The 26,441-nt window shown below is 37.8% G+C and overlaps 1 protein-coding gene across 9 annotated transcripts in view; it reads left to right on the top strand.

The window, feature by feature from the left end:
- Positions 1 to 26,441, top strand: part of NSD3 (nuclear receptor binding SET domain protein 3) — a 110,584-nt gene that overhangs the window by 58,215 nt on the left and 25,928 nt on the right. For 7 of the 9 annotated variants that reach the window (XM_047772454.1, XM_047772453.1, XM_047772456.1 and 4 more), the window contains 9 exons: positions 947 to 1,073; positions 6,659 to 6,759; positions 8,874 to 8,919; positions 11,911 to 12,041; positions 12,796 to 12,924; positions 13,550 to 13,676; positions 20,818 to 21,015; positions 21,443 to 21,616; positions 26,176 to 26,322. In XM_047772454.1, coding sequence (XP_047628410.1) covers positions 947 to 1,073; positions 6,659 to 6,759; positions 8,874 to 8,919; positions 11,911 to 12,041; positions 12,796 to 12,924; positions 13,550 to 13,676; positions 20,818 to 21,015; positions 21,443 to 21,616; positions 26,176 to 26,322 — 1,180 coding nt within the window. Of the gene's footprint in view, positions 1 to 946; positions 1,074 to 6,658; positions 6,760 to 8,873; positions 8,920 to 9,885; positions 11,531 to 11,910; positions 12,042 to 12,795; positions 12,925 to 13,549; positions 13,677 to 20,817; positions 21,016 to 21,442; positions 21,617 to 26,175; positions 26,323 to 26,441 lie in introns of those variants that run through there. The other 2 variants (XM_047772458.1, XM_047772461.1) reach the window with 2 other exon arrangements.

Raw genomic sequence — 26,441 nt, forward strand, 5'->3', positions numbered from 1 at the left:
TTCTTTGCTTACTTCCTAACATTGTCATATGCATATTAAAGCATTTGAATATAGGTGTACCTCATTAGTGCTGTATTTTCCTGAAGAAAAGTGTCAGGGCCCTCTGTTATTAACCTGTTTCTGCCGATAGGTTCAGCTGATTTCAGTAAGGCTAAGCTACTTGGAAAAACTAGAGTTACGGAGTCCCTGATTGGTTCTGTTGATAGCTTTGAATAGCAAATGAATACTTTGCATCTTGTTTGAATGCAAATTGGCCTCATTCTTGGAGCGAGTTTTTTATCTGCTTTTGGATACACAAATCAAACTTTGTTACACCTTCCAAAGAGTGCTATTTAAATGAAATTTGAAATAAAACCAATCTTAAAAATGAAGGCTTTAAAAATATGTATACTATATTTATAAATCACTCCTTTATTTCACTGCATTAAAAATACCTAAAATGAGACCGAACTGTAATTGTACCTGCCTTCTATCTGCTCCAAATTGCTTACTGGGTGCACATTTTGGGCACTGTGAATGGCATGCTTCTGTAATTGAGGAATATTCTTGTCTTTCAAAGATGCATTGACATTTTTATCTGTGTAGTAGGTACTTCACCAAATGAGTGACTGTAGTTCTCTTATTGGGATATGGCTCAAGGGAAAGACGATTCAGACCAGAAAATATTTTGGTTTTGACAGAAAGGTGATATAGATTAATTTTTTAGTGATTTTCACCATCTGGCCTTAGCAAGTAGTTACTTTCCCCACATGATCTCATTGTACATTTTAGAATACATCCTGATGACTTAATAAAATTGTTCTGTTAATGGCTAAGATAGTACATTAACTGCAATCAAAGGCCATATAAAATCTAAGCACATCATGATCACCTTAATCTGTCTTTATAAGCCAATGATGCCATTTGCCTGGTACTCACCTATTTTTAAATTTGACTTATTTTGAAGGGAATTGGTAACAAAACGGAGATAAGTGTCAGGGGACAAGACAGACTTATAATTTCTACACCAAACCAGAGAAATGAAAAGGCAACTCAGAATATGTCATCTCCTGAAGCAACATCTGGTCCTACAGGTGGGTATGAATGAAGAGAGTACATAGGTCCACTTAAGAGGTCTTGGTTCTACCCTGTTAGCACATGGCAGCTGTGTTGCTAAGAAACCTTTGGTTATCAAATTATGTTTAAAAAATCAAACTATAGAAGCAACTATTTCAATAGTAAAGGACGGTTTAGGGGGTAGAGAGTTTTAGTCATAGTAACAGGAATAGTTGTTTTTCCTATAGGAATTTAAACAGGGTTCTATAATGAAAAGACTATAGTTATAAAATCTCTGTGTATCTGAGTAGATGCACCATTTGATGGTCATTCTTCATGAGAATAATAACGTTCCTTTTCTAGCACTATTAACACATTTTTACTGTTTCTCCTTTATCCTCTGTTGGACACAAATTGGTGGATGCTCTCACAGTTTCCATCATTCTTAGGTGTGCTACATGTTAGTAGCTGAGGGGCTCAGGTCTAACTCTCCTCTTATAATCTTCTCTGATTAACAGATACTATGAATTGAAAATCAAGCTATATTATTCTTGCTTAAAGGAAAAATGCCTATAGTTAGTAAGATTGTGCTTTTGAAATAGTCAAAGTAATTTTAATTGAGACTGACTTTTATTAAGGATTTTATAGCTTAATTGAGTGTCTGGTGGGTTTTGGTTTATATAGCAGTAGTACTACTGCATATAGCTGTCAGAGAGTTAAGAGGGGAGTTCCTGTCATGGCTCAAGGGGAAAAGAATCTGACCAGTATCCATGAGGACCCAGGTTGGATCTCTGGCCTCACTCAGTGTGGTTAAGGATCTGGTGTTACTGTGAGCTGTGGTGTAGGTCACAGATGTGGCTCAGATCTGGCATGACCGAGTCTGAGTGTGGTGTAGACCAGCAGCTACAGCTCTAATTTGACCCCTAGTCTAGGAACCTCCATATGCTGCAGGTGCAGCCCTAAAAAGAGACCAAAAAAGAGTTAAGATATTAGCTAGCTTGGTCATTTGAAATCTTAAAAGACAGGAGTTTGTTTCACTTTGTTCCTTTAAAAACTTTTTTTTGAGGAGTTCCTGTTGTGACTCAGCAATAACAAACCTGACTAGTATCCATGAGGATGTGGATTCAATCCCTGGCCTTGATTAGTGGGTTAAAGGATCCATGTTGCCATGAGCTGTGGTGTAGGTCACAGACATGGCTCGGATCCCATGTGGCTGTGGCTGTGGCATAGGCCAGTGGCTACAGCTCCAATTCGACCCCTAGCCCGGGAACTTGCATATGCCAAGGGTGCGGCCCTAAAAAGGAAAAAAAAAAAAAAATGGGGTGGGAGTTCCCATTGCAGTTCAGCAGGTTAAAGACCAAATGTTGTCTCTGTGAAGATGTAGGTTTGATCCGTGGCCTTACTCAGTGGGTTAAGGATCTAGCATTGCCTCAGGCTGCAGCATGGGTTGCAGCTGTAGATCCTATTTGACTCCTGGCCTGAGAACTTCCATATGCCACAGGTTAAAAAAAAAATATATACACACACACACAAATCTAAGAAGTGACCAAATAATTTGTTAGAAGGAGTAACGTCTGGAGACCTGAGGTCGTAATCGTGACTCAATAGTAACTCAGGCAAACCTGTAACTGAATGGTATATAAGGGGTAAATATCTTTGTAAGGGAAATTTGAGTAAGATTTTTCTTATAAAATGTAAATAAAAACAATCATTATTCAGGAAAGAATTTGGGGTGGGGTAGCTTTCTTTAAAAAAAAAAAAGTGATGGGGGCCTGCAGGATGGAGTGAGTTTGTGGCAGAGGAGATGGGCATATATTGGACAGGGCATAGTAAATAGCATGCCTTTATCCAATTGAGTTGGGAGAGGAAGCTGCACCAAAGTAAGGAGGGAGCAGCAAAGTCCAGAACCGGATTTGCAACTTGTGTTATGTTGAGATTGTATAAAAATGAAATTATAATGTCGAAGCAATGAAGAAGGGACTTAGAAGAGTTCGCATTAATTAGTCCTAACTGAAAATGTTTGTTACCTTCTTTGGTCTGGAAAGAATCTTTTGGCCTCAGCGCTCCATAGTTAGGTCTATCCATTTTTTCATCTTTATACTAGTTAGTAATTTGTCTGAAAGTAAGTGTGATACTTAGACTAGTGTGATACTTAGTCTAGGAGGATCATTATTTAAATATCTACATTCTCCTATCTAGGGAGAAAAGTAAATTCTTCATAGAATATTAGATCTTAAATATTAAACTTTGACTTTAAAATTTTTTATTGAAGTATAGTTGATTTACAGTGTTACGCCAATTTCCTCTATACAGCAGAGTGACTCAGTTATACACATATATACATTTTTGTATATTTTCCATCATGATCTATCCCAAGAGATTGTCTATAGTTTCTTGTGCCGTACAGTAGGACCTCATTGCTTATCCATTCTAAATATAATAGTTTGCATCTACTAAGGATAAACTCCCACTCCCTCCCACTCCCTTCCCTCTCCCCTCTGGCAACCACCAGTCTATTCTCCATGTCTGTGAGTCAGCCTCTGTTTTGTAGATAGATTCATTTGTGCCATATTTTATATTCCACGTATAAGTGGTATCATATGGTATTTGTCTTTCTGTTTGATTTACTTCACTTCATGTGATAATCCCCTGTTGTATCCATGTTGCTGTAAATGGCATTATTTCGTTCTCTTTTATGGCTAAATAGTTTTCCATTGTATATATGTGCCACTTCTTTTTTTTAAGTGCTGCACCTGCAGCATATGAAAATTCCTAGGCTAGCGATCGAATCAGAGCTGCAGCTGCTGACCTGCACCACAGTCACAGCAATGCCAAAGCCGAGCTACATCTGCAGCCTACACTGCAGCTTGCAGCAATGCCAGATCTTCAACCTATTGAATGAGGCCAGGGATCAAACCTGAATCCTAATGGATACTAATCGGATTCTTAACCTGCTGAGCCACAGCGGAAACTCCACATCTTCTTAATTCATTCATCTGTCAGTGAACATTTAGGTTGTTTCTGTGTCTTGGCTATTGTGAATAGTGCTTTAAACTTTTACATTTAATGGAGCCTGTTTTTTCCTTCCCCTCAGCTACTGAACATTTCATTTTCATGTGGTCTTTTCACTTCAAAATTTAAGTTCTGCTGTGAATTTTCTTCTTTTCCTCTTTTTTTTCTTAAGTGAAAAAGTGGAAAGTTATAATTCTTTATATGAGAAAAAAAGCACAGTTCCTTCCTTGGGCAGACGTATGTAATTAAATTGTAAATTAATGTTGGAGCTTTAATTTAGAAATGACCACTCTCAAGCTTTGACCATGGTTTAAATTTGGTTACCACTGTAGTTGATAAGTGTATTTTGTCTTTTAAAATGACCATTTTGCTCCTTGTGAAAATAACTTAAGTAGTTGAAAAGTCAGAAAAGAGATCTGATCTCCCTTCAGAAACCAATTGCATCATCATCTCAGCTGGTGTTAACTACTCCTGGAGAATTCTTGAGCCTTTTCTTAGTAAATTTAGGTGCTAAATAGAATGTGTGGCTACATTGTTAGGGTTTGAAGAGTTGTATTTGCATTTATACCAGATTTCTAAGCTATTTTCCAAATCCTGAGATGCTCACTTTTCCTTTGAACCTAAATGTAATACTTTTTAGTGCTTTTAAATGTAGTAGAATTTATGTGTTTTTTGGGTGGTTTTCAGAATTTTGTATTTTTCTTTTTTTTCTTTAGAGCCACCCCCCTCAGCATATGGAAGTTCCCAGGCTAGGGGTCAAATTGGAGCTACAGCTGCCAGCCTACGTATGCCACAGCCACAGCAACACCAGGATCTGAGCCCTGTCTGCAACCTGCAACTGCAGCTCACGGCAACACTGGATTCTTAACCCACTGAGTGAGGCCAGGGATCGAACCTGCAGTCTCATGATTACTAGTTGGGTTTGTTACTGCTGAGCCACAATGGGAACTCCCAGAATAATTTTAAGGAGCCACCACATTGCCTTATTTTCTCTAAAATAACAAATCAAATACCATTTTCCCTTGAGGAAACAATTTCGTCATCCTTAAAACACAGGTAAAGATTTTGTTCGTTTTAAGCATTTCTGTTATTTTCCTCTTTTCTCGTAGGTACTTGAGCATTGAGGATTTCTGGAATAGTCAGGTGTGAGGTGTTGTCTTAGTAAACATTTTCATTATGTAAGGAAAAGAGCAGAGGACACCTTCCTTCTGTAACTTCTCTGCTAGAAATTTATTAACCACAGCACAGAAACAATACATTACTACCAAAGTACCCCCTCTTCCCCTACTCAAAGAAGCAGTTGGATCCTTCTTTGTTTTGGCTTTGAACAAAGGTGAAGGAAGCCATTTACACAGAGATAAGAACAGTGAGGCCAGAAAATATACAGGTGATGTGGAGGCTTCATTGAGGTAGCTTCTGCAAGGTGATTATTGTCTAGGAAGGACCATTTAGGTGGTCCAAGCACTGAAAGGATGAGAACAGCTGCACTGAAGGTATCACACACACCCCCCACACCCCCACCTTCTCGGGGTCACAGAATGAATCACTGTTTGATTCATTCCTGACTTACTGTTTTTCCTCCTTTCTTCTGTTTTATCCTTTCCAAAATGGGGTCCCACGAGTTTTCTTTCAAAGAATTTTACTGTTGAAAAATCTACACAGTTTCTTTTTTTCACCATTTAACATTAAAAAGCTTGATAATTTATTTTAACTAGTTTTCCATGACTAATTATTTCTAAAGTATAACAAATCCCTTGATAGTAAAATTAATGATTCAGTTTTGGTCACATTTTTGTTCCTTTCCTGCTTTTTTCCCTGTGGTTGTTAATGATATAACAGTAACAAAACTTGTATAAGTGCATCCAGCACTGTTAAGCATTTTACATGTAGAAATCATTTATTGGTTAAAATTAGCAAAATCCATGGTACTGGTTGAATTTTGAACCATTACTTCCTAATGTCAACTGAGAATAAAATTATTTTCATCTATCCCTTCAATCCCTTCATCCCTTCAGTTACTGTTAGGTAAATGTGTTTATCTGCCTTAAAACTAAACAATTTCTCTGCTATTTTAGACTATAACTTGTAAAAATCAGAGTTCTCATCGTGGCTCAGTGGTTAACGAATCCGACTAGGAACCATGAGGTTGTGGGTTTGATCCCTGGCATTGCTTAGTGGGTTAAGGATCCAGTGTTGCTGTGAGCTATGGTGTAGGTTGCAGAAGTGGCTCAGATCCCGAGTTGCTGTGGCTCTGGTGTAGGCTGGCGGCTACAGCTCCGATTGGACCCCTAGCCTGGGAACCTCCATATGCTGCAGAAGCGGCCCTAGAAATGGCAAAAAGACACACACACAAAAAACAATGTTGTAAAAATCCAGTCCTTCTTTATCTGTATAGTTTAGGGTCCTTTATGAATCCAAGTCTCAACCTATCAGCCTTCACAATTTGATCTGTACAATTTTTTGTATGTATTCCCAAGTGTTTGATAGTTTTTAATGATTTATTAGCAAAGGACCAAAAGTAATGGATAGGAGGGAATTTGGTCAAATCTTAATTACTTACCTGTCAAGGCATCTTCAAATGAGTTTTTATTTGGTTTAAATTATCTTTTAGGCTCAGTAGAAAAGAAGCAACAGAGAAGATCAATTAGAACTCGTTCTGAATCAGAGAAATCCACTGAGGTTGTGCCAAAGAAGAAGATCAAAAAGGAGCAGGTTGGCTTCCTACATGTAGAGAGTTAAAACATTGTATCTGTAAATGTTGTGGTTTATATTGGTATCTCAAAAGAAAGAGAAGCTTCCCCCACACTGGGTTTCCTTTCCGACGCGTCTGTGCTGGTGAGTCCCAGTGCCTGTTCTCATACAGCCGCCCCGTGATTCTGCTTCAGGCACTTTCACAGAGAACAGTCAGGCTTCAGGAGATGGGAAGCCAGTGGTACGAGACTTCTAAGGAATTCCTCAAATTAATTTTGAAATTTCTGTTATGAGCAAAATGATTTCATGTTTTCATGATTTTTATTTGGAACCATCATTGAGTTCCTTTTTTATTTTTTTATTTTGATTTTTGGTTTAAGCTGCTGGTATGTATTATTTTTATTTTTTAAACAAATCAAATTAATTTAAGTATAAAGGTTTTATTTAAGAAACAGATAATCGTAGATGATCTGATTTATCTGTTGGTATCACAGATTTTTTGGAATGTTATTTTCCCAGTGGAGTGGCACTCACGTGTTATTGGGTTATCAGATACACACTCTTTAAGGAAAAAAGAGATGAGGCATTTTGACTGAAGAGTATTAAACCAGTGTAATCCATCCAGTAATATGCATATTAAATTACCTTTTCAAAGAAAATTTTGGAAACCATTACTCCTTTAACAACTCACAGTCAGAATTTTTCTTAATTTTTTTAAACTGAAAGAGTATCCATTTTTACAGCCCAGACAGCTGCTATTAAAGAGAATTATGAATGGTATGAGTCCAATAAGCTTTATATTTTTAAAACCACTTAATTACAGAAAAATGTGAAGTTTTCTATTTAAATTATTTTCTTCATAACTTTTAAACTTCCAAACTTAAAAGGTGATTTTGTGGGTACTCTTTGGTATCATCAAGCATGTAAAACAGTTTTCCCAGAAACATTTAAAATTTAAGTAATGTACTAACTTGGCATTCATTTATCATAATTAACTTTCATACTTAGGAAATTATATTCCAAAAAATCTTTCTAAGCTCTTGCAGATCTACAGTATTCCTTACCAAAATGAAAGTTGTGATTTTGCCAGCTGGTTCCCAAATTCAGTCTGTGACCAGTCAGTCTAAAATTAATAAACAGAATGAGTACAAAAAATGGGACAGATTGTTAATGCCACTGTGTTTATAGTTAGTAGTAGAACAATACCAGTGATTGTTTAGAAGATTTTATATTTGTATTACTAATTGTATCTTATAAAAGCGCTTCTGTTGTATGTTTTTTTACCTGTTGTAAAAAAAAAAATAAAAAATTTTTTTAAAAAGCTTAGAATAATCCTTAAATATTTACAAAATGTGTTTCAACATGCATATTTCACCACATTTCAAGGAAACATAAAATTCAATTCAGCGCTTAAACAGGAACTCCTCCAAACAGCATCTTTTTTTAATTCCAATGGTTTAATCCTCAAATTACCACGTGTTTTACATATACATTGGCAGAATAACTTCTGATCTCGCTCTCCTAATGTAGGATCAAGACACTGTTCATAAGACACTCAAGAAAGTGCTTTTGCAATATCACAAACTTATTTTCTTAAGTTTGTACTAGCAGCAAAAGTATTGAGCTTCCAGCTGTATGGAGCGCTGTAGCACTCTCTACAGAGAGGGTCCTGATTCCCAGCAACTTAGATGTGAGTGCAGGCGCGGAAGGGTCTTAAAGTGGCGTGAGTTACTTAACCTGAGTATCATAGTAAGTAACAATTTATCCTAACGTCTTTGGGGCGGGAGGGGTTTATAGCAGCACCGGGGCTGGTTGCAGAAACAACCCCTCTCCTGCCTCCCAGACACTGAGGAAAGTGTTGGTGTTCTCTTCATGTACCAAGGGAGTGGTGGGAAAGGCCTTCGCTCAAGAGCATGTGGCTGTGTGTTGTCACATGGCATCCAGCACAGGCAGCTAGGATTTAAACCTGCCCCAACCCTGAGACAGAACTTTACCCAGAAAATGGGACCGAGTCCGGATTTCAGATACATTAATCGCTCATCATCACTTAGACTGATGGAAGTACTCTCTTTTCCCTCTGTTCATTAAGTGAAAAAAAAATTCCCTATTAATGCTGTATTTTTCTGTCCAAACAGGTTGAAACAGTTCCTCAGGCTACGGTGAAGACTGGATTACAAAAAGGTGAGTTATTATAATGTTGCCCTGCATTTCCTTGATTAAAACCAATTTTAAAGAATTATTTGTACTTCATGTATTTTTGTTTGTCTCTGTAAATCGTTGTTGCTCTTCAGTCGATAATTCGTGTGCAACTGAAGCATTCCCCTGTGTTTGTGTGTGTGTGTGCGCGGGTGCGTGCACGTGTGTCTTTTACAGTTGATCTTATTCTTTACCTCCATGTGAAAAGTCTTATTTGTTTTGGTAAATTGGAGAACACCACGTAGCCTTGATACTGTTTCCAACTTTTCTCCGTAAGACTCTGGGGTTTCACTGGTTTATAAACTAGGGATGTGACGAATCCACTTTTTTGGGTATTCGACTGAATACCGAATAGTAGCTATTAATGTTTGTCAAACATGGACTATGACAAATCAGACAAGACAACCTGATTGAAAAAAAATTTTTTTGCCACATTTATTTTTACAGTGCTGTAAAATCTTTTTGTAAATTAAAGTGATTCATAGCATATTTATGGCCATTATTTGATGACCTTATGCAAAATCTATTTGAGATATGCACAGAGTTTAAGAAACCTTAAACTTAAATCTGTACTCTCCGTGTGCAATTTGACTACAGTACAAACTCCATAGCATGATTCGTGTGGTTTTTTTTTTCTTTTTTTTTTTCGTTTTTTTCTTTTTTTCTTTTTTTTCTTTTTTTTTTTTTTTTTTTTTTGGTGAGATCAGACTGTATTTAATACCTGTAGTTTACTCTGGGCAAATTGCATTATTTTAAAAATAAAATAAAAAACACCAGCCTCTCTGCATTCTCGGGGAGAAGTCTGCAGCGATGGTCTCCGTGGAGATCCTCAGCAGAACTGAACAGCCTCTCGGAGGGAACACTGCTTGGCGGAGCTCCAAGAAAAGACATCGCGATCGATCGCTGCGAGATTAGGAGGCCTGATTGCGTTGTGTTTCCACCATTCCACAGGGTCGGCGGACCGGGGAGTGCAGGGCTCTGTCAGATTCAGTGACAGCTCCGTCTCCGCAGCGATTGAGGAAACTGTGGACTGAGATTCCTGTACAATTTCATCCCAGAAACTCCAGACTTGGAGTCTCCATGCAAGATTTCTTTGTCGGCGGCTTGCTAAACAGTCTCTTTGTTTTCAATTTTGATTTTGCCAATCATCATGGCATATTCCTGCCTGGTTTCTTCTTCAAGACTCTGAACAATTGCTTTAACATTCAGATGATTTTTTTTTTCCGGTCTGAGCTGGATGGGTACAGCTTAAATCATGGGTCCAGCCTAAAAACCACCGTTTAACTTAGACTGATCAATTTCAACATGGACTGTTTTTGGTTTTTTTTTGGTTTTTGTTTTTAAATAAAGCATCATTAATGCACATCTGCAGGGTTTTGCCAAACAGCCCAAACTGTATACATTACAATCATTAAAAGCTCTTATTTTTTTTTAACGTTAGTGCCGTTATCATGGAGAACAGCGTGGCAGCTGCCTCTGGCAGTCTGTCCTTTTTCTAGCATTTTCAGAAACTCATCGGAAATGGCAGTACCTGTGTTTCCCTTCGAAAGCCTCTCAGTACAGCACTCCTGTTCCTCTGTTAAAACTCCTTGTTAATCCAGTGATCTTTTAGGCCAAGGAAATATTTTGTGGTGGTGTTCTGGGTCCATACACCAGCAATGAAGGAGATAGATTTGTGTACTTGTGTTTTTTAATCAGCGTTCACATGGGCAGGCACCCTCATTGATAGATGTAAGGCAACATTCATTGACAACCTTGTAGGATGGGATGTGATAACAAGGTTCCAGTAATCTGAGCAGTCTAACGAGGCCCACATCCTCCACCACAGAGCATGGCCACACACCAAGTGCTGCTCCCACTCGGCCTTTGCGGATCTTCATGGCCTCGGGAGACCTGTTCCTCCAGGGTCTCTTCTGGACTGCACACTTCCACCATAGCTTGCTGGGCTGGTCTAGATGTCTGTTTGTTGTATGGAAATTTTGGGGGAAAACAAAAATCCAAAACACAAACTGTGGGTTGAAATGTTAACGTCTCCTTGGTTCCTTGGTACTCACCGTGCCTGATCTGCACACTTCATCGTGGCTGTTTCTGTATAGCCTATACTGCATTAGCCCAAGAGATTGTTGCTTTGTAACTTTTTGCACTATTGTTTTGGCTGGATTTGTATTACACACAGTTTTAAAAAAAAAAAAAAAAAGAATTCCACACTATTCTCTGCCTTTTTTTTTTTTTTTTTCATATTTATTTCTTCCCGCACCAGTTTCACATAGAGGCCTCTCATCCAGCTCTTCATGACTTGGCTGCACTTGAACATTGATTGTCTGTTTACAGCCCTCAGCACTGTGCCTCCTAGATGGCATGACATAGGTAGCTGTCTGCAGCACTTGTAACGGTCACAGTAATGCCCTTCACCGAGGAAGGCTCAGATGAACAATTATGAACATCCAGGATTTATTTGGGGGATGATAATCAACTGAATTGCAAAATTTGGGGGAAAATGGCACTATCCGTGTACGAATCGAATACAAATCAAAGATTTGTCACATCCCTAATAAAAACAAGATGGAGGTGTCTCTGCGACCATATTTGTAAGCTACACATTGTGTCGGGTTTTATGTCTCCCCCTCCAAATTGAATGGTTCTTTGGATTGCTCCAAATCGATCCACTGTCCTGCACTTTTGCTAGAATTGTTTTTTAGGTTGGAACTTGGGCTCTGCTGCCCGAAAATAGCTTTAGAGCAGGAGCACTGAATTAAATGTTTTACGAGAGCGGTTATAAATTAAATCACTCACCATCAGGAAGGTCAGAAGCTCATGAAGTTTTGACTCCTGACTTCGGTGTTACAAAGAGAGCTGTGCGTTTTTTTACACTACAGATGAGTTTGGGGAAAGAAAATATTCTCCCACAAAAAAAAAAAATTAAAACAACAAACTCTAAGCACTATTTTAGGATTAATTTCGGTGTGTTGTATTAAGGTGCCAGCGAGATTTCAGATTCCTGTAAACCACTAAAGAAAAGGAGCCGCGCCTCAACTGATGTAGAAATGGCTAGTTCAGCATACAGAGATACGTCTGACTCCGATTCCAGAGGCCTGAGCGACCTGCAGGTAAATATGTCCCAGGGTCTGGGGACAACACTGCCTTGCTTTGCAAAACCAAGTCACTGAGTAATAAATACTTGGCCTCATTTATTTGGAAAGAATAGGGAATTAAAAAACAAAAACAAAACAAAAAAAACTCATAGGTGGCCTAGCAGTTAAGCATCCAGCATTGTCATTGGTGCGGCACTGGGTTGATCCCTGGCCTAGAAACTTCCACATGTCAAGACACAGCCAAAAAAAAAAACCTCCAAAATACTTGTAGTAAAGAAATCATTTTGATTATTTTGTAACTTAGGGGGCTCTTAAATTTTGCTTATCTCTTATAGATCAGCAAAACTATGCTTACAGAAGCATAGTTTTTTGTTTTCCTTTTTGTCTTTAAGGGCTGCACCCATGGCACATGGAGATTCCCAGGCTAGGGGTCCAATCGGAGCTGTGGCTGCAAGCCTACACCACAGCTCACAGCTATGCCGGATCCTTAACCCACTGAGCGAGGCAAGGGATCAAACCCACATGCTCATGGATCCAGTTGGGTTCGTTAACCTCTGAGCCATGACGGGAACTCCCCAGAAGCATAGTTTTTTAATTTTAACAGTTACTCTCAAAACACCAGACATCTGGTGTCCAGAGATTTTAGGAAGAAGGGAGGGAGGGAGGGAGGAAGGAGAGAAAGAGATTGAGCAAATCGTACTAGGATTCATGGCACTTCATTTTGAGAAAACTTATTTTTCTTAAATGTGTTATGTTGTCCTTATAACAGGTAGGCTTTGGGAAGCAAGTAGATAGCCCTTCAGCCACTGCAGATGCAGACGTTTCTGACGTGCAGTCCATAGATTCAAGTTTGTCAAGAAGAGGCATCGGAATGAGTAAGAAGGACACTGTATGTCAGGTAGGCAAGCCCCCTGCCTTGCAGCTTGAGATGAAGATAACTGCTATAATATGCTGCCCGTCAATACTTTCTCCTGTTGGAGAGGGTAGTGTCTTTCTAATTAATGGTATTACTTTAACGCTACAAATCTAAAAGCCATTTCTGGCTCTTGACTTCCCTTTTAGAGTTGGAATAGTTATCATTCACATGAAGGGCCAGTCTTTGTTGTGATGTACCCTTCTTAATTGGATGTAAATGGCTGACTTCAAAAACATTTCCTAAAATTTAAGTTGGTATTAGCTTTTTTTAATGTACATTTACCCTTTTTGGAAAATACTCTTTTGCCCTGTGAAGAAAAGTTAAAGTATGCAGATTCTGTACACGGAATCATAAAAGAACAAGTATTAAGCTTTATACATTGCAGGGTCTAGAAATAGTTATCTGCTTTCAGTGGTTCTCAAAGTGAGGGCCAAGGACCAGCAGCACCAGCATTGTCAGGATATTTATTGGAAATTCAAATTCTCAGGCCCCACCCCAGACCTACTGAATCAGAATCTGCAGACCCAGTAATCTGTGTCTTAACAGGCCCCCCAGTGGCTCTGAGGTTTTGGGGGGTTGAGAACCACTGCTTCTCGCCATGTTACAGATCTGTGAAAGCCCCAGCGACTCTCTGATTCCCTGTGAGGGAGAGTGCTGCAAACACTTCCACCTGGAGTGCCTGGGATTGACATCACTCCCTGATGGAAAGTTCGTCTGCGTCGAATGTAAAACTGGTGAGCCACCTCATTTTGGTAGACCTGAGGATGGGTAGGGAGGAAGGTGCAACGGCCTCATCTCCTCTGGCATCCCCTTCTCTCACCATATGTTATGTACCTCTTATCTCCTCTCCCAAAACTATTCTGACAAATTAATGATTTGGCTTCCTAAGGTCAAAAGAGTAGTACTACTCTCAGATTTCCTCCGACCAGTGCCTTTACTGCAAAATCTATCAGAGTTTCCAGGTGTATTTGTGTTTTATCTAAAGAGCCATACAAAGTATAATTCATACAAAATAAGAATTATTCTTCAGAGAGGTTTGGGATTTTTGTGTTCAATAAATTGCTTTAAAATCATTTGACTTTATGGAAGTTTCCTGGTGGCCTAGCAGTTAAAGAACTGGTGTTGTCACTGCCCACTGTGGCAAGGGTTCAGTCCCTGGCCCAGGAACTTCCACATGCTGCAGGCATGGCCACAAAATAAAATAAAATCAATCATTTGACTCTAATAGACTGGAATATGTTCCATTACAAACCATAACCATGGTGATTGGTATTTTTAGGGAGAAATGCAGTTACTGGAAATTAATTGTAAAACATGGGGGTTTTGGAGTCACTGTATGTTTCTTGTCCACCGTATGTAAACTGCCACTTATCAAAATAATTTGTAGAGAAAGAAATATGCAAGTTTATTTTCCTCTCCGTGTAGCCATGGTTCTAGTTAAAGTCATAGAAAGCAGAAGGTAGAATTGTTTGTTTAATCTATAACAATAAGGCAAGTGAAAAGTCAACTGGAGATAGCATGGTAGCGCCTCTAGGAACTATGTATATATTTTTGTGGGTTTTGCTTTTGTTTTGCTGTGAGGAACTGTGAGCCAATTGGATATCAAGTTTTATGATGTGCTTATCTTACCTTTGACATCTTACTATTTTTCTACTCCTTTTTCCCCTTTATTTGGATTCTTGTAGACATTTATCTTATACTTTTTTATTTGTATGCCTCCAAAATCCTTTGTGTGTTCTAAATTCCATTAGAATGGTAATTTTTTTTAACCAAACACTAAATACCAGTTGCTCTTAGTACTAAGCATTTTATATTCTTATCTCATTTGATCCACATAACATTTTGAAATAGATACTGTTATTATTTCCCTTTTACAGAGTGTGAAACTGAGGATTAGAGTTTGGTTTCCAGCCTTGCCAAAAGTCACAAAGTCAGCACATGGTAAAACTGAGATTTAGGCCCAGGAGGCAGAGCTTGACCCAGAGTCCTTGCTCTTTTACCATCACTTTCTACCACCTTGACTGGGTAGGATGGAGCTCTTATGTATCCTGAGCACACTCACATACACACACACACACACGCACACACACACCCACCTACATACACAGGCAAAAATTAAGCAATAGAAGCTGCCTTAAACATACAGCATATTTTTCCCAGTGTAAAACTCATTTTATTAATCACATTTAGATTTGAACAGTTTGCCAATTGGCAGCCTCTGGGTCAGATTCTCTGCACATTGTTTTATTTGGCCCTCAGAGTGAGGTGTTTTTCTTTTTCTTTTTCCACACCTGTGGCATATGGAAGTTCCCAGGCTAGGGGTTGAATTGGAGCTACAGCTGCTCGTCTACACCACAGCCACAGCAATGCTAGATCCAAGCTTCATCTGCAACCTACACCACAGCTCACAGCAATGCCAGATCCTTAAACCACTGAGCAAGGGCAGGGATTGAACCTGCATCCTCATGGATACTAGTTGGACTTGTTTCCACTGAGCCACAATGGGAACTCCCTTCAGAGTGAGTTTGAAAGTGTGAACATGGATCAGGCATGTACTCTTGGTTCCCCACATTCCCTACCGTTCCCTTTTTCTAAAACAGTCATTCAGTCATTGATATAACCTGCCTGGCCCTATTAAGCATTCTAATTTGTAGTCTATTTAAATTACAAATAGGAAGGACCATGCATCTCAGTATTAAGACACTCTAGAACTTCTCTTCTAACTCCAGAATCCAGCAGAATTCTGTCAGCAAAAGTTGGATATAATCTAATTTGGTACCCATTAGGAAATTTAAGAAGAAAATTTGCTTTAAAAATGAATAGAACAAAGTTAGAGAACTCACACTTCTGATTTCAAATTTTACTACAAAGCTACAGTAATTAAAACAGTATGGTACTGGCATAAAGACCTATAAACCAATGGGATTGAATAGGGAGCCCAGAACTAAACTCACATATGTGGTCAAATGATTTTTTAACAAGGGTGCAAAGACTGTTCAATGGGGAAAGGATAGTCTTTTCAGTAAATGGTGCTGAGAAGACTGTATTCACATGCAGAAGAATGAAGTTGGATCCTTAATATCATATACAACAATTAATTCAAAATGGATCAAAGACCAAAACATAAGAGCTAAAACTTTATAAAACTCTTAGAAGAAAGCACACACAAAAAAACCCCCAAATAACCCAACTCAAAATTGGCAAAGGACTTGAATAGACATTTCTCTGAAGAAAATACACATGTGCTTAGTAAAACGTGAAAAGATGCTCATCGTCCTAGCAATCAGGGAAATGCAAATCAAAACCACAAAAGTAATTGTTTTTTAAATTGTTTTTGATTTATTTATTATCACATGAAAACAGGTTTGATACCAATTTGATACACTGCCAACATATTAGGAGTGAAAACTTAGATTCTTTGAACTGTTGTTTAAAGTCATTTAGGAAGGTTTTTTGTTTGTTTATCAAAAGATAAACACTTTACATATAAAAAGTATTACAGAACATATGCCTGAAAAGCTCTTATACTACCACTTTCTGTTGTTTAAGACAAATACGATTTCCGGAAAGTGTTTTCATTTGTCCTTTGGAATAAAATGTATAACAGGCAATTTTACTTATTACTTCCTTATTCCGAAGGAAGGCCCTGTCCTAATAAGGGAAGGTAGTGGATGCGTTTGCATGCTAGAGCTTCAAGTGTAAGTCTTTCAGGGCTTGCTGGCTCAGCTCTCTGTTACTGTAACAGTGCCACTAGTTATGACAGTTTTCATTTATATTAGATGTATTTTGATCCCTATGCAAGTGAAAGCCTATTTCATTTTTACATACAGCAGTTTATGTGTTAGGTGAAGTCAAACCTTTTAACCTTTAAAATAATTTTACGTTTTTAAATTTATACCAGTTATTTTATGGGTTTTTTGTTTTTTTGTTTTCTTTTTTCTTTCTTTTTTTTTTTTTTTTTTGGTGCAGAGGAGCCGCATCTGCAGCGTATGGAGGTTCCCAGGCTAGGGGTTGAATCAGAGCTACAGCTGCTGGCCTACACCACAGCCATAGCAACTCGGGACCTAAGCCATGTCTGTGACCTCCACCACAGGTCACAGCAATGCCAGATCCTTTGAGAAAAGCCAGGGATCGAACTCACTTCCTCATGGATACTGTTGGATTCATTAACCACTGAGCCATGATGGGAACTCCTCTGCAGGGTTTTTGTTGTTGTTGTTGTTGTCGTCGTCGTCTTTTTAGGGCCATACCAGTGGCATATGGAGGTTCCCAGGCTAGGGGTCTAATCTGAGCTACAGCTGTCGGCCTATACCACAGCCACAGCAACAGCAGATCCAAGCCGAGTCTGTGACCTACACCACAGCTCACAGCAACAGCAGATCCTTAATCCACTGAGCCAGGCCAGGGATCAAACCCACAACCTCATGGTTCCTAGTTGGATTCCTTTCCCCCACGCCATGATGGGAACTCCTACAGGTTATTTTATTTTATTTTTTTATTTTTTTAATTTTTTAAATTTTTGTCTTTTTTTTTTTTAGGGCTGCACCCACAGCATTTGGAGGTTCTCTGGCTAGGGGTCCATTTGGAGCTATAGCCGCCAGCCTATGCCACAGCCACAGCAACGCCAGATCCGAGCCGCATCTGTGACCTACACCACAGCTCACAGCAACGCCAGATCCTTAACCCTCTGAGTGAGGCCAGGGATCAAACCTGCAACCTCATGGTTCCTAGTCAGATTCGTTTCCATTGCACCACAACTGGAACTCCCCCTTCAGGTCATTTTAAAAATGATACTCTTATACAACATTGTAAATCAACTCTACGCCAATATAAAATAAAAATTAAATTAAAAAAATAAATTCTAAAAAAGCCAATACTAATGCTTTTACATCTACCTACATGTTAAAATATAATTTGAAATTTTATGTATGCACTAGGGCAATAACAACAACAAAAACCTGATGTACTTCGTTTTATTTCCATAACAAAGCTAATAATTAAAAAAATAACATTTGAACATACACAGTTGTAAGTACTAATTTTAAAGAATTTTTATAATTCAGCCACTTTAACACTGCAGTATTTTATTTCTACAACAAAGCCAATTAAAAACAACAACAAAGATTTGAGCATCACAGTTGTAGATACTAATTTTAAAGGGTTTTTATAATTTAGCCAACTTACTTGTAATGGCTAGATACTTCCAAAACCAAATCTAACTTTCTGTAAAAGAAAAAAAGGAGAACAGAAACTATTTCTTGTATTTTTTTTCTTTAGAATTTTTATAGCATTATAAAAAAATGAGGAAAAGACTTGAATACTCCCCAACAGATGATATCCAAATGGCCGATAAATAGTCACTTATAATTTCCTTATGCCAGACGGAAACAAAATGTAAACACTAATCCTAATTTTTAAAAAGGCAGATTATTACAGCTTTCAGTTGTTTGCAATTACAGGCAGTGCTTCAGTCAACATCCTTTTACATGTGCAAGTCTTCCCTAATGCAGATAGCAAGAAGTAGGATGTCTTCTTTTAGATGGATGCTGCCCTGTTGCCTTCTTCTAAGACAGTTCCTTCCAACTTAAACTCCTACCAGCAGTGTGTGAGTGCCTGTTTCCCTACCCCCCATCAACAGTTGGTATTATCAAACTCTTTTTTTCCTATTTGATGAATTCTTAAAATGTTAACTTGTGGTTTTATCTGATGACCAGTGAAGTTGAGCATTGTGTCATCTGTTTATTGGCTACTTGTCTTTCTGCTTTATGTAAATTGCCTGTTCATACTCTTTTTCCATTTTTATGTTAGGTTTCTATATTAATTTATAATTCAAGTCTCAGTTGTCTTTGCTTATTTATGTTACATATATTTTCTCCATATGTGAACTCTTTTTTTTTCCCCCTCCATGATTCTGCTTTATTTTGTATTGATTGACTAATTGGTTAGAGTTGATTTACAACATTATATTAGTTTCAGGTGTACAACATAATGATTCAGTATTTTTATAGATTATACTTTTAATGTTATTATAAGCTATTGATTTATATTCCCTGTGTTATACAATAATATATCCTTGTATCTTTATTTTATTACATATAGTACTTTGTACCTTTTAATCCCCTGTCCCTGTCTTGCCCCTCCCCAAGCCCCTCTCCACTAGTAACCATCACTTTGTTCCTATATCTGTGAGTCTATTTTGTTATGTTCATTGGTTTGTTTCATTTTTTAGATGCCACATATAAGTGATAACATCATATATGAACTCTTTATATAACAAAACATGATCCTTTGTCATCTTTGATGCATTTATATTTCTACATCTTTTTTTTTTAATTTTTCCTTCTTTTTTTCTATTCTCTTCTTATCTTTTTTTTTTTTTTTTTTGGCCAAGCCTGTGGCTTTTGGAAGTTCCCAGACCAGGGATCAAACCTGCACCACAGCAGTGACAGTGCCAGATCCCTAACTCACTGCACCACAAAATAACTTCTCCTCTCCTCTCTTCTAATTAGCATTATTTCTTTCTTAAAGTGTTTGGCAGATTGACCAGAGGAGCCATCTGGGTTTAAATTTTTCTTTGCTGTAAAGTTTCTAATTATAGTTTGTTTCTTTAATAGTTTATAGGCCTATCATATTTTGTATTTATTTTTGTGCCAGTTATTGGTAAGTTCTGTTTCTCTAGGAATCTGTTCATCTGAATTTTCAAATTTATTGACAAAAATGTAGTGATATTCTTTTATTATTTTTTAAAACATTTTTAGGATTTGTACTAATATACCATTTTTCATTTCTGATATTGTTAATATTGTTGCTTTCCCTCTCCTTTTTAAATTTTTTTATTAAACATTTCTTTAAATTGATTTTTTTATTATTTTTAAAAAATTTTATTATAGTTGATTTACAATGTTCTGTCAATTTCTGCTGTGACCCAGTTATACATTTATATACATTTTTTTTCACATTATCCTCCATCATGTTCCATCATAAGTGCTTAGATATAGTTCCCTGTGCTATACAGCAGGATCTCATTGCTTATCCACTCCAAGTGCAATAGTTAGCATCCTACTAATCCCAAACTCCCAGTCTCTTCTTTTTTTAAAATCAGTCTTTGTTGCCAGGGATATCAGTTTTATTAATCTTTTTCAAAGAACCAACTTTTGGTTTTGTTACTCCTCCCCAGTTGTGTGTTGACTTCACTTCCTTCTTGAAGAATGCATTCACTAGGCATAGAATTCTGGCTCGGTAACAGTTTTATTTCAGCTCTTTAAGATAGCATTCCTTATTTTTTGGCTTCCCTCGTTCTCTTTTAGTCATCTCTCTGTTTTCCTTCTTTGAAGGTAATTGTCTTTTCTGTGGGTAATTTTAATATTTTCCCTTTGTCCTTGATTTTCTACAGTTTGAATAAGATGTTCTGTATTTTTATTAGAATTATGAGTTTTCATTGTATGTCTGTTTTACAAATGGAAATTGTGATTATCTAATGGAATCTGTCTTTTCTTTGGTAATTTCTTGTATTTATCCTGTGTTGGTAAGACCTTGCTATGCTCAGCTCCCAGAAAAATACTGTCGAAAAATACTGTTCTGGGTTTTCTATGGAATTAATTTTAGTATAAAGTGAGAAGTGGAGACTTAAATTGTTTTTAGTGCTGTATCTCCAAATCGACATCAATTATTAAAGCAAATCAATTATTCTAGCAGATTTTATTGTCATATTTTAATTTAACAAGTCAATGCCTTTTTTGTATGTTATACTCTTCTACATAGTATAGTAGAATTTCTTTGAAAGGTACCTCTTTGTTGTCAGTAGCTGCTTCCACTTAAAAGGAATATGCTTTAATCAGATTTTTATTTAATCTGTGTTCCTCACCAATTTTCCAGGACAGCACCCATGTTTTTCATGTAAAGTGTCTGGCACAGATGTGAAGCGTTGCTCTGTTGGTGCTTGTGGGAAATTTTACCATGAAGCCTGTGTCCGCAAATTCCCCACTGCCATCTTTGAATCAAAAGGATTCCGCTGTCCCCAGCACTGCTGCTCTGCCTGCTCTATGGAGAAAGATATCCACAAAGCAAGTAAAGGTAAAACAGAGCTGAGGAAGAGGACAAAGTTTTTGGCTTTTGTTTTTAAGTTCAGTAGCAAACAGTAAGTACATATTATTATAAAGAACATCAGGCATTCTCCCTCTGTTTATCTATACCTATTACAGCTCATCCACAGTGGATAATAAGAGAAATGGAGACTAGGTTCTAATTCACACCATGGGAACATTCAGGTGCCATATGGGGGGGACCACCACCCCTCAAGCATTGCAGCAAACCGATTTTTCTTTGTGTGATCTCTGGATGGGCACTGCTTTCAGGGGCCATACAGCACAGGAAAAGCAGAGCCAAACTAGTAAAGAAAAACATTTTTATTTCACTATACTCAGCATCACATTGGATCCCAAAAGGTCTCATATCAGTTGATGCCTTATCACATAAATTCCTTCTTGATCATTCTGAACAGGTCGAATGATGAGATGTTTGAGGTGTCCAGTAGCGTATCACTCTGGAGATGCCTGCATTGCTGCCGGCAGCATATTTGTGTCTTCCTGCATTCTCATCTGTAGTAATCATTCCAAACGGAGCAGTAACTCTTCCTCTGCTGTAAATGTAGGCTTTTGTTTCGTTTGTGCAAGAGGTGAGTGACTTTATGTCTTTCTGAGTTCATTGGCATATTTCCCCATTAAAATCAAGTTTCAGCAATATCCCTTAGATAGATTAGCACTTCCTGTAACCAGTCCCTTTTATAACGTTAGATATTCAAACCATTAGAATAGTGATTCCTCCATAAATTAAGCTAAAGTCTTTAGCTTAATGTAATAATTGCATTTTTAATAAAATTGATATAGAATTATAGATGAGTTCTTAGTGTTCCTGTTTGGAGCATCAAAAGATGAAACTAAAGTTGATCCTTGAATGACAGGACTTTGAACTGTGCAGGTCCATTCACATGTGCATTGTTCTCAATGCAGTACCACGCAATCCAAGGTTGGTTGAAGCTGCAGATGGGAGGGATGGTGACTGAAAAAGTTACAGTGGATTCTGACTGTGTGGGAGTCAGCACCCCTAACCCCCCAACACTGTTCAAGGGTTATCTCTCTTCTCTTCTGCAAACAGTTCTTCCCATTTGAAGTAGACTTTTCCCATATCATATTCTTTAATCCAGAGTTTTCAGCTAATTGAGATTTTACTTAGAAGACAAAATGAGCACACTTATTTTTTAACTGTTTATATTGTGTTTTATCATGTTTTAGTCTGGCATTGAGGAAAGCTTGATGGGATACAGCCAAGGCAACGTTAAGAGCTGGCGATGCATGCTTTCTTACTTGCCAGCTGTTGATATTTAATTATGCCAGGAAACTGATCAATTAAAAACAATACTGTGTCCCTGAGGGGTCAGTGAACTTGAGTTTGCTGTAAAGTAGAACTTCTTTAGTTGACTATGATACAGAGTGTCCAGCTCTACCGAGTATCTCAGCTGCATTATAAAAAATAATTTTTAGTGTTTAGTAAACATTTTAGAAACCAACTAATGTCCCCAAATGCAGGCTTTTGTTTTAACTGCAAGTACGTAGTTTTCTAAACTCTTAGTAAATGAAATATTTGAAAGGACTCTATGGCATATCAGGCCTGTTAGATTATATTTAGACCATACTGAATATAAAATTTTGGTTTTGTTTTGGTTTTGCTTTAAAAGGCAGTTCTTTTAATTTTGTGAAAGTACTGTAAAGTATTTTCAATAGAATTTAAGTAGTATAGGAGTTCCCATTGTGGCTCAGTGGAAATAAACTGACTAGTATCCATGAGGACATGGGTTCGATCCCTAGTCTTGCTTAGTGGGTTAAGGATCTGGCGTTGCTGTGAGTTGTGGTGTAGGTCACAGACATGACTGAGATCCCGAGTTGCTATTGTTGTGGCATAGCAGCTGCAGCTTCAGCTCCAGTTCTACCTCTAGCCTGGAAATTTCCATATGCTGCACGTGCAGCCCTAAAAAGCAAAACAAAAAAATTTAAGTAGTGTAATAGACCTTGAGTTGTTTTACTTTTGTAACTCTCTTTAAAAAAAATAAAATAACCAGCAGTTCCCGTTGTGGGCTCAGCAGGTTAAAAACCTGACATAGTGTCCATGAAGATTTGGGTTTAATCCCTGGCCTTGCTCAGTGAGTTAAGGATCTGGCGTTGCAGCAAGCTGTGACATAGGTTGCAGATGCAGTTCAGATCTGGTGTTGCTGTGGTTGTGGCTAGCTGATTTGACCTCTTGCCTAGGAACTTCATATGCCACAGATGTGGCCATAAAAGAAAATGAAAAAAATAACCAGAGAAGATGGGGGAAAAAAAAGATTAAGTGTTGGTCCTTTTTGTAGCCCCAGCTGGGCCCATTATATACACTGTTTTGAGTTTGCCAGAGTTTTGCAAGCGTGCAGGACAGTCTGCCAGTAGAGGGCAGCATTGTGAAGAGCAGTGATGACAGTTGTGTCCTGGATGGGACAGGGAGGAGGCCTGAAGTGTTTCATGCCACATTGTGTTAGTGAAAGAAAAAGTCAGCATAGGTCTTTTCCATCTGCCCATCCCTAAGAAAATAATAATACTGAATGACTAGCTTTAGAGCCCTTTAAATAGATAGGTGTCAGTGATAGCAAAGTCCCTGTTGCTTTGTAAATATTTTACCATTCTAGGCACTTTTACTCAGGGCGTTAGGTGAGTGTGTGTGTGTCTGTATAACTGAACCAACATTTTAAATACCAAGTTTAAAATTATCATGTTGGCTACTTTGGAATACATTCTAAAGTATCATCAGTAAGTATATAAACCAGTATTTTCTATTGCTTTACTTCATTCAGTAATTGGGCAACCTTTAAAGCAGGTGTGTCTGGAATTCCCTGTTGGCACAACAGGTTGAAGATCTGGCATTGTCACTGCAGTGACTTGGGTTGCTGCTGAAGCCTGAGTTTGATCCCTGGCATGGGAACTTCCACATGCCCTGGGTGCATGGAAAAAACAAACAAACAAACAAACAAATAAAAACAGGTATTTTCAATTTAAGATAGGTAGAAAATGATCTATTGTCAAGGAACCTAGTTTTAAAGAAACTCTAGCTGTTTTGTTAAGTTTAACTAATATGCCTCTAGTAAAAGCAAATGAGGGAAAACCCATGTTTTAACAACAGGTCGTATTTGCAGCTTATCAATTTGGCAGTTATTCTGAAAGATTTGCTGTATTTAAATGCCTCTCTAAGCAAGATTAATTCACAGATATTTTAACTATGCAACTTTGTGCAGTTAACAGAAACCTTTCAGTTTCCTTTCTAGTACTTTACAGAAACTTATTCTAAATAGGTCAGATGTTGGGATTTAGAAGGGCTTAAAAGTTCTCCAGAAGTAAATGATATGTGTTCTTTTTAGCAGTATTTATAGAGGTCTCCTTTTTAAAAGAGATAAAATTGTAATAAATCCACACATTAAAAGAGATACTTTGTTTATGTTTTGGTATTAGAAAACAGCTTTTTTGCCTTTGTTTCTTGCCTCATACCAGTTTCTCCCTTTGCACAGAGGATTTTTCTTTTACTTCTTAGTTATTGGTTATTTAAAATCATTAAGCAAATTCTTAAGGACTGAAATATCTAGAAATATTTTTAGAAATACTTAAGGGTTTAGAGGAACATTCCTTCTCCCCTCCCCCCATGGATCCATAGGATGTGTTCAGCTTTATTTCAGAGTAGTGTATATTCTCTAGAATTTCCTTTCATCTAGAGGGTGGGATAAAAGTTCCTTAACATTCTTTTTTTTTTTCTTTTTTAGGGCTGCACCTGTGGCTTATGGAGGTTCCTGGGCTAGGGGTCGAATGGGAGCTATAGCTGCAGGCCTATGACACAGTCACCGTAACACGGGATCTGAGCCTTGTCTGCAACCTACACCACAGCTCATGGCAACGCCAGATCCTTAACCCACTGATTGAGGCCAGGGATCGAACCTGCGTCCTTATGATTGCTAGTCAGATTCCTTAACTGCTGAGCCACAACAGGAACGCCAAAAGTTCCTTAACATTCTAATCATTCTTTCTTATTTCAAAGCCATTGCAGCAGTTTTCTCTATTAAATTTTTGCAACATTATATAACCTTTATTTATTTAACATTATATAACCTTTATTCGAAGATTCTTACATATTACCAATTAGCAATTTCAAGTTCCATTCATGTCAGAGATATTTCCTCAGTCTCAGTGTAGGAAAGTACCAAATGAAGATAATATCCACAGAAAATGAGTAAGTGGTCACCCCTTTAAAAACAAAAGTCTTCCCTCTTTTCAGAATAATCTCTGTGAACTGCAGTCATGATCTGTTTTGTAAGATCTTCGCTTATTATAAACTGACCAGTAACCAGATAAAGTTTCCTGGTCTCACAGGTCCTGGGTTTAGGAGTAGCCGCAGCTAAGCAGTTAAGATGAGCTTAACTAGAGGCAGGAGCAGGGAGGGGGGTCACAGAGGTTTAGAGCAGATCCTCTTTTCCTCCAAATTGGATATCTGTATTGGTAGATTGAATTTATATGTTTTTATAAACCCTAAGTTGATAAGCACTTAAGTTGGTTATTATTAAAATGGCAGGTCAGAATTTTAAATGGTTTCTATTACCTCAGTAAAGTTCAACAGCTTACGGCTTCTTTAAAATCATGTATCACATTAAGAGAGAAAATCTTCACTCTCTGGCTGAGAAAGCTGGAGCTGGGGTGTATCCAAAGATCTGAGCAGAGAAGAGAAGAGGCCCAGTTCTGCCTTTCAGGGCTGCTTGATAGATAGATCAATGTGGATCTTTAACTATGTTATGGAGATAGTTCCTATTTCTAGCAAGTAAGTCATATCTCATTTTGTTCTTTAGTTTGTCTTCACAGAACTTGTAAACATTAAGGAAGGTAGCTTTGGTTTGCAGAGGGGGTTTTCAGAATGACGTCAAATTCAGTTTACATCTTCAAATTCATTTGGCGTTTTCTTCTGGGCATATAGGTTTCTGTGTAGGGATAAGGCAGTGAGTAGCTAAAACCCCCTTTAATAACTGTAGAAAGCCTCTTCTGTCAGATCTTTCTGTTCTTCATATTCTTCCCCCCGCCCCACTTAAAGCACAGCTACATAATAGGTGTTTATTTTTCCTCCTGGAATCATGGGTAGTTTCATTGCAGCTCACTTCTTTCTGTTTGTCTCGTATAGGGCTGATAGTTCAGGACCATTCAGACCCCATGTTCAGTTCCTATGCCTATAAGTCCCACTACCTACTGAATGAATCAAACCGTGCAGAGTTGATGAAATTACCTATGATTCCTTCTTCGTCAGCTTCCAAAAAGAAATGTGAGAAAGGTAATAATAAAAATAGTTTATCTCTTACTTTTATTTTTGCATTTCCTATTTTTTTTTTCTCTTTAAATGAAGGGGGGAAATGTATGCCTGTCAAGCACCATCTGTTGCTTTTGGTAAAT

The sequence above is a fragment of the Phacochoerus africanus genome, chromosome 3, assembly GCF_016906955.1.
Source record: "Phacochoerus africanus isolate WHEZ1 chromosome 3, ROS_Pafr_v1, whole genome shotgun sequence".
Classification (NCBI taxonomy): domain Eukaryota; kingdom Metazoa; phylum Chordata; class Mammalia; order Artiodactyla; family Suidae; genus Phacochoerus; species Phacochoerus africanus.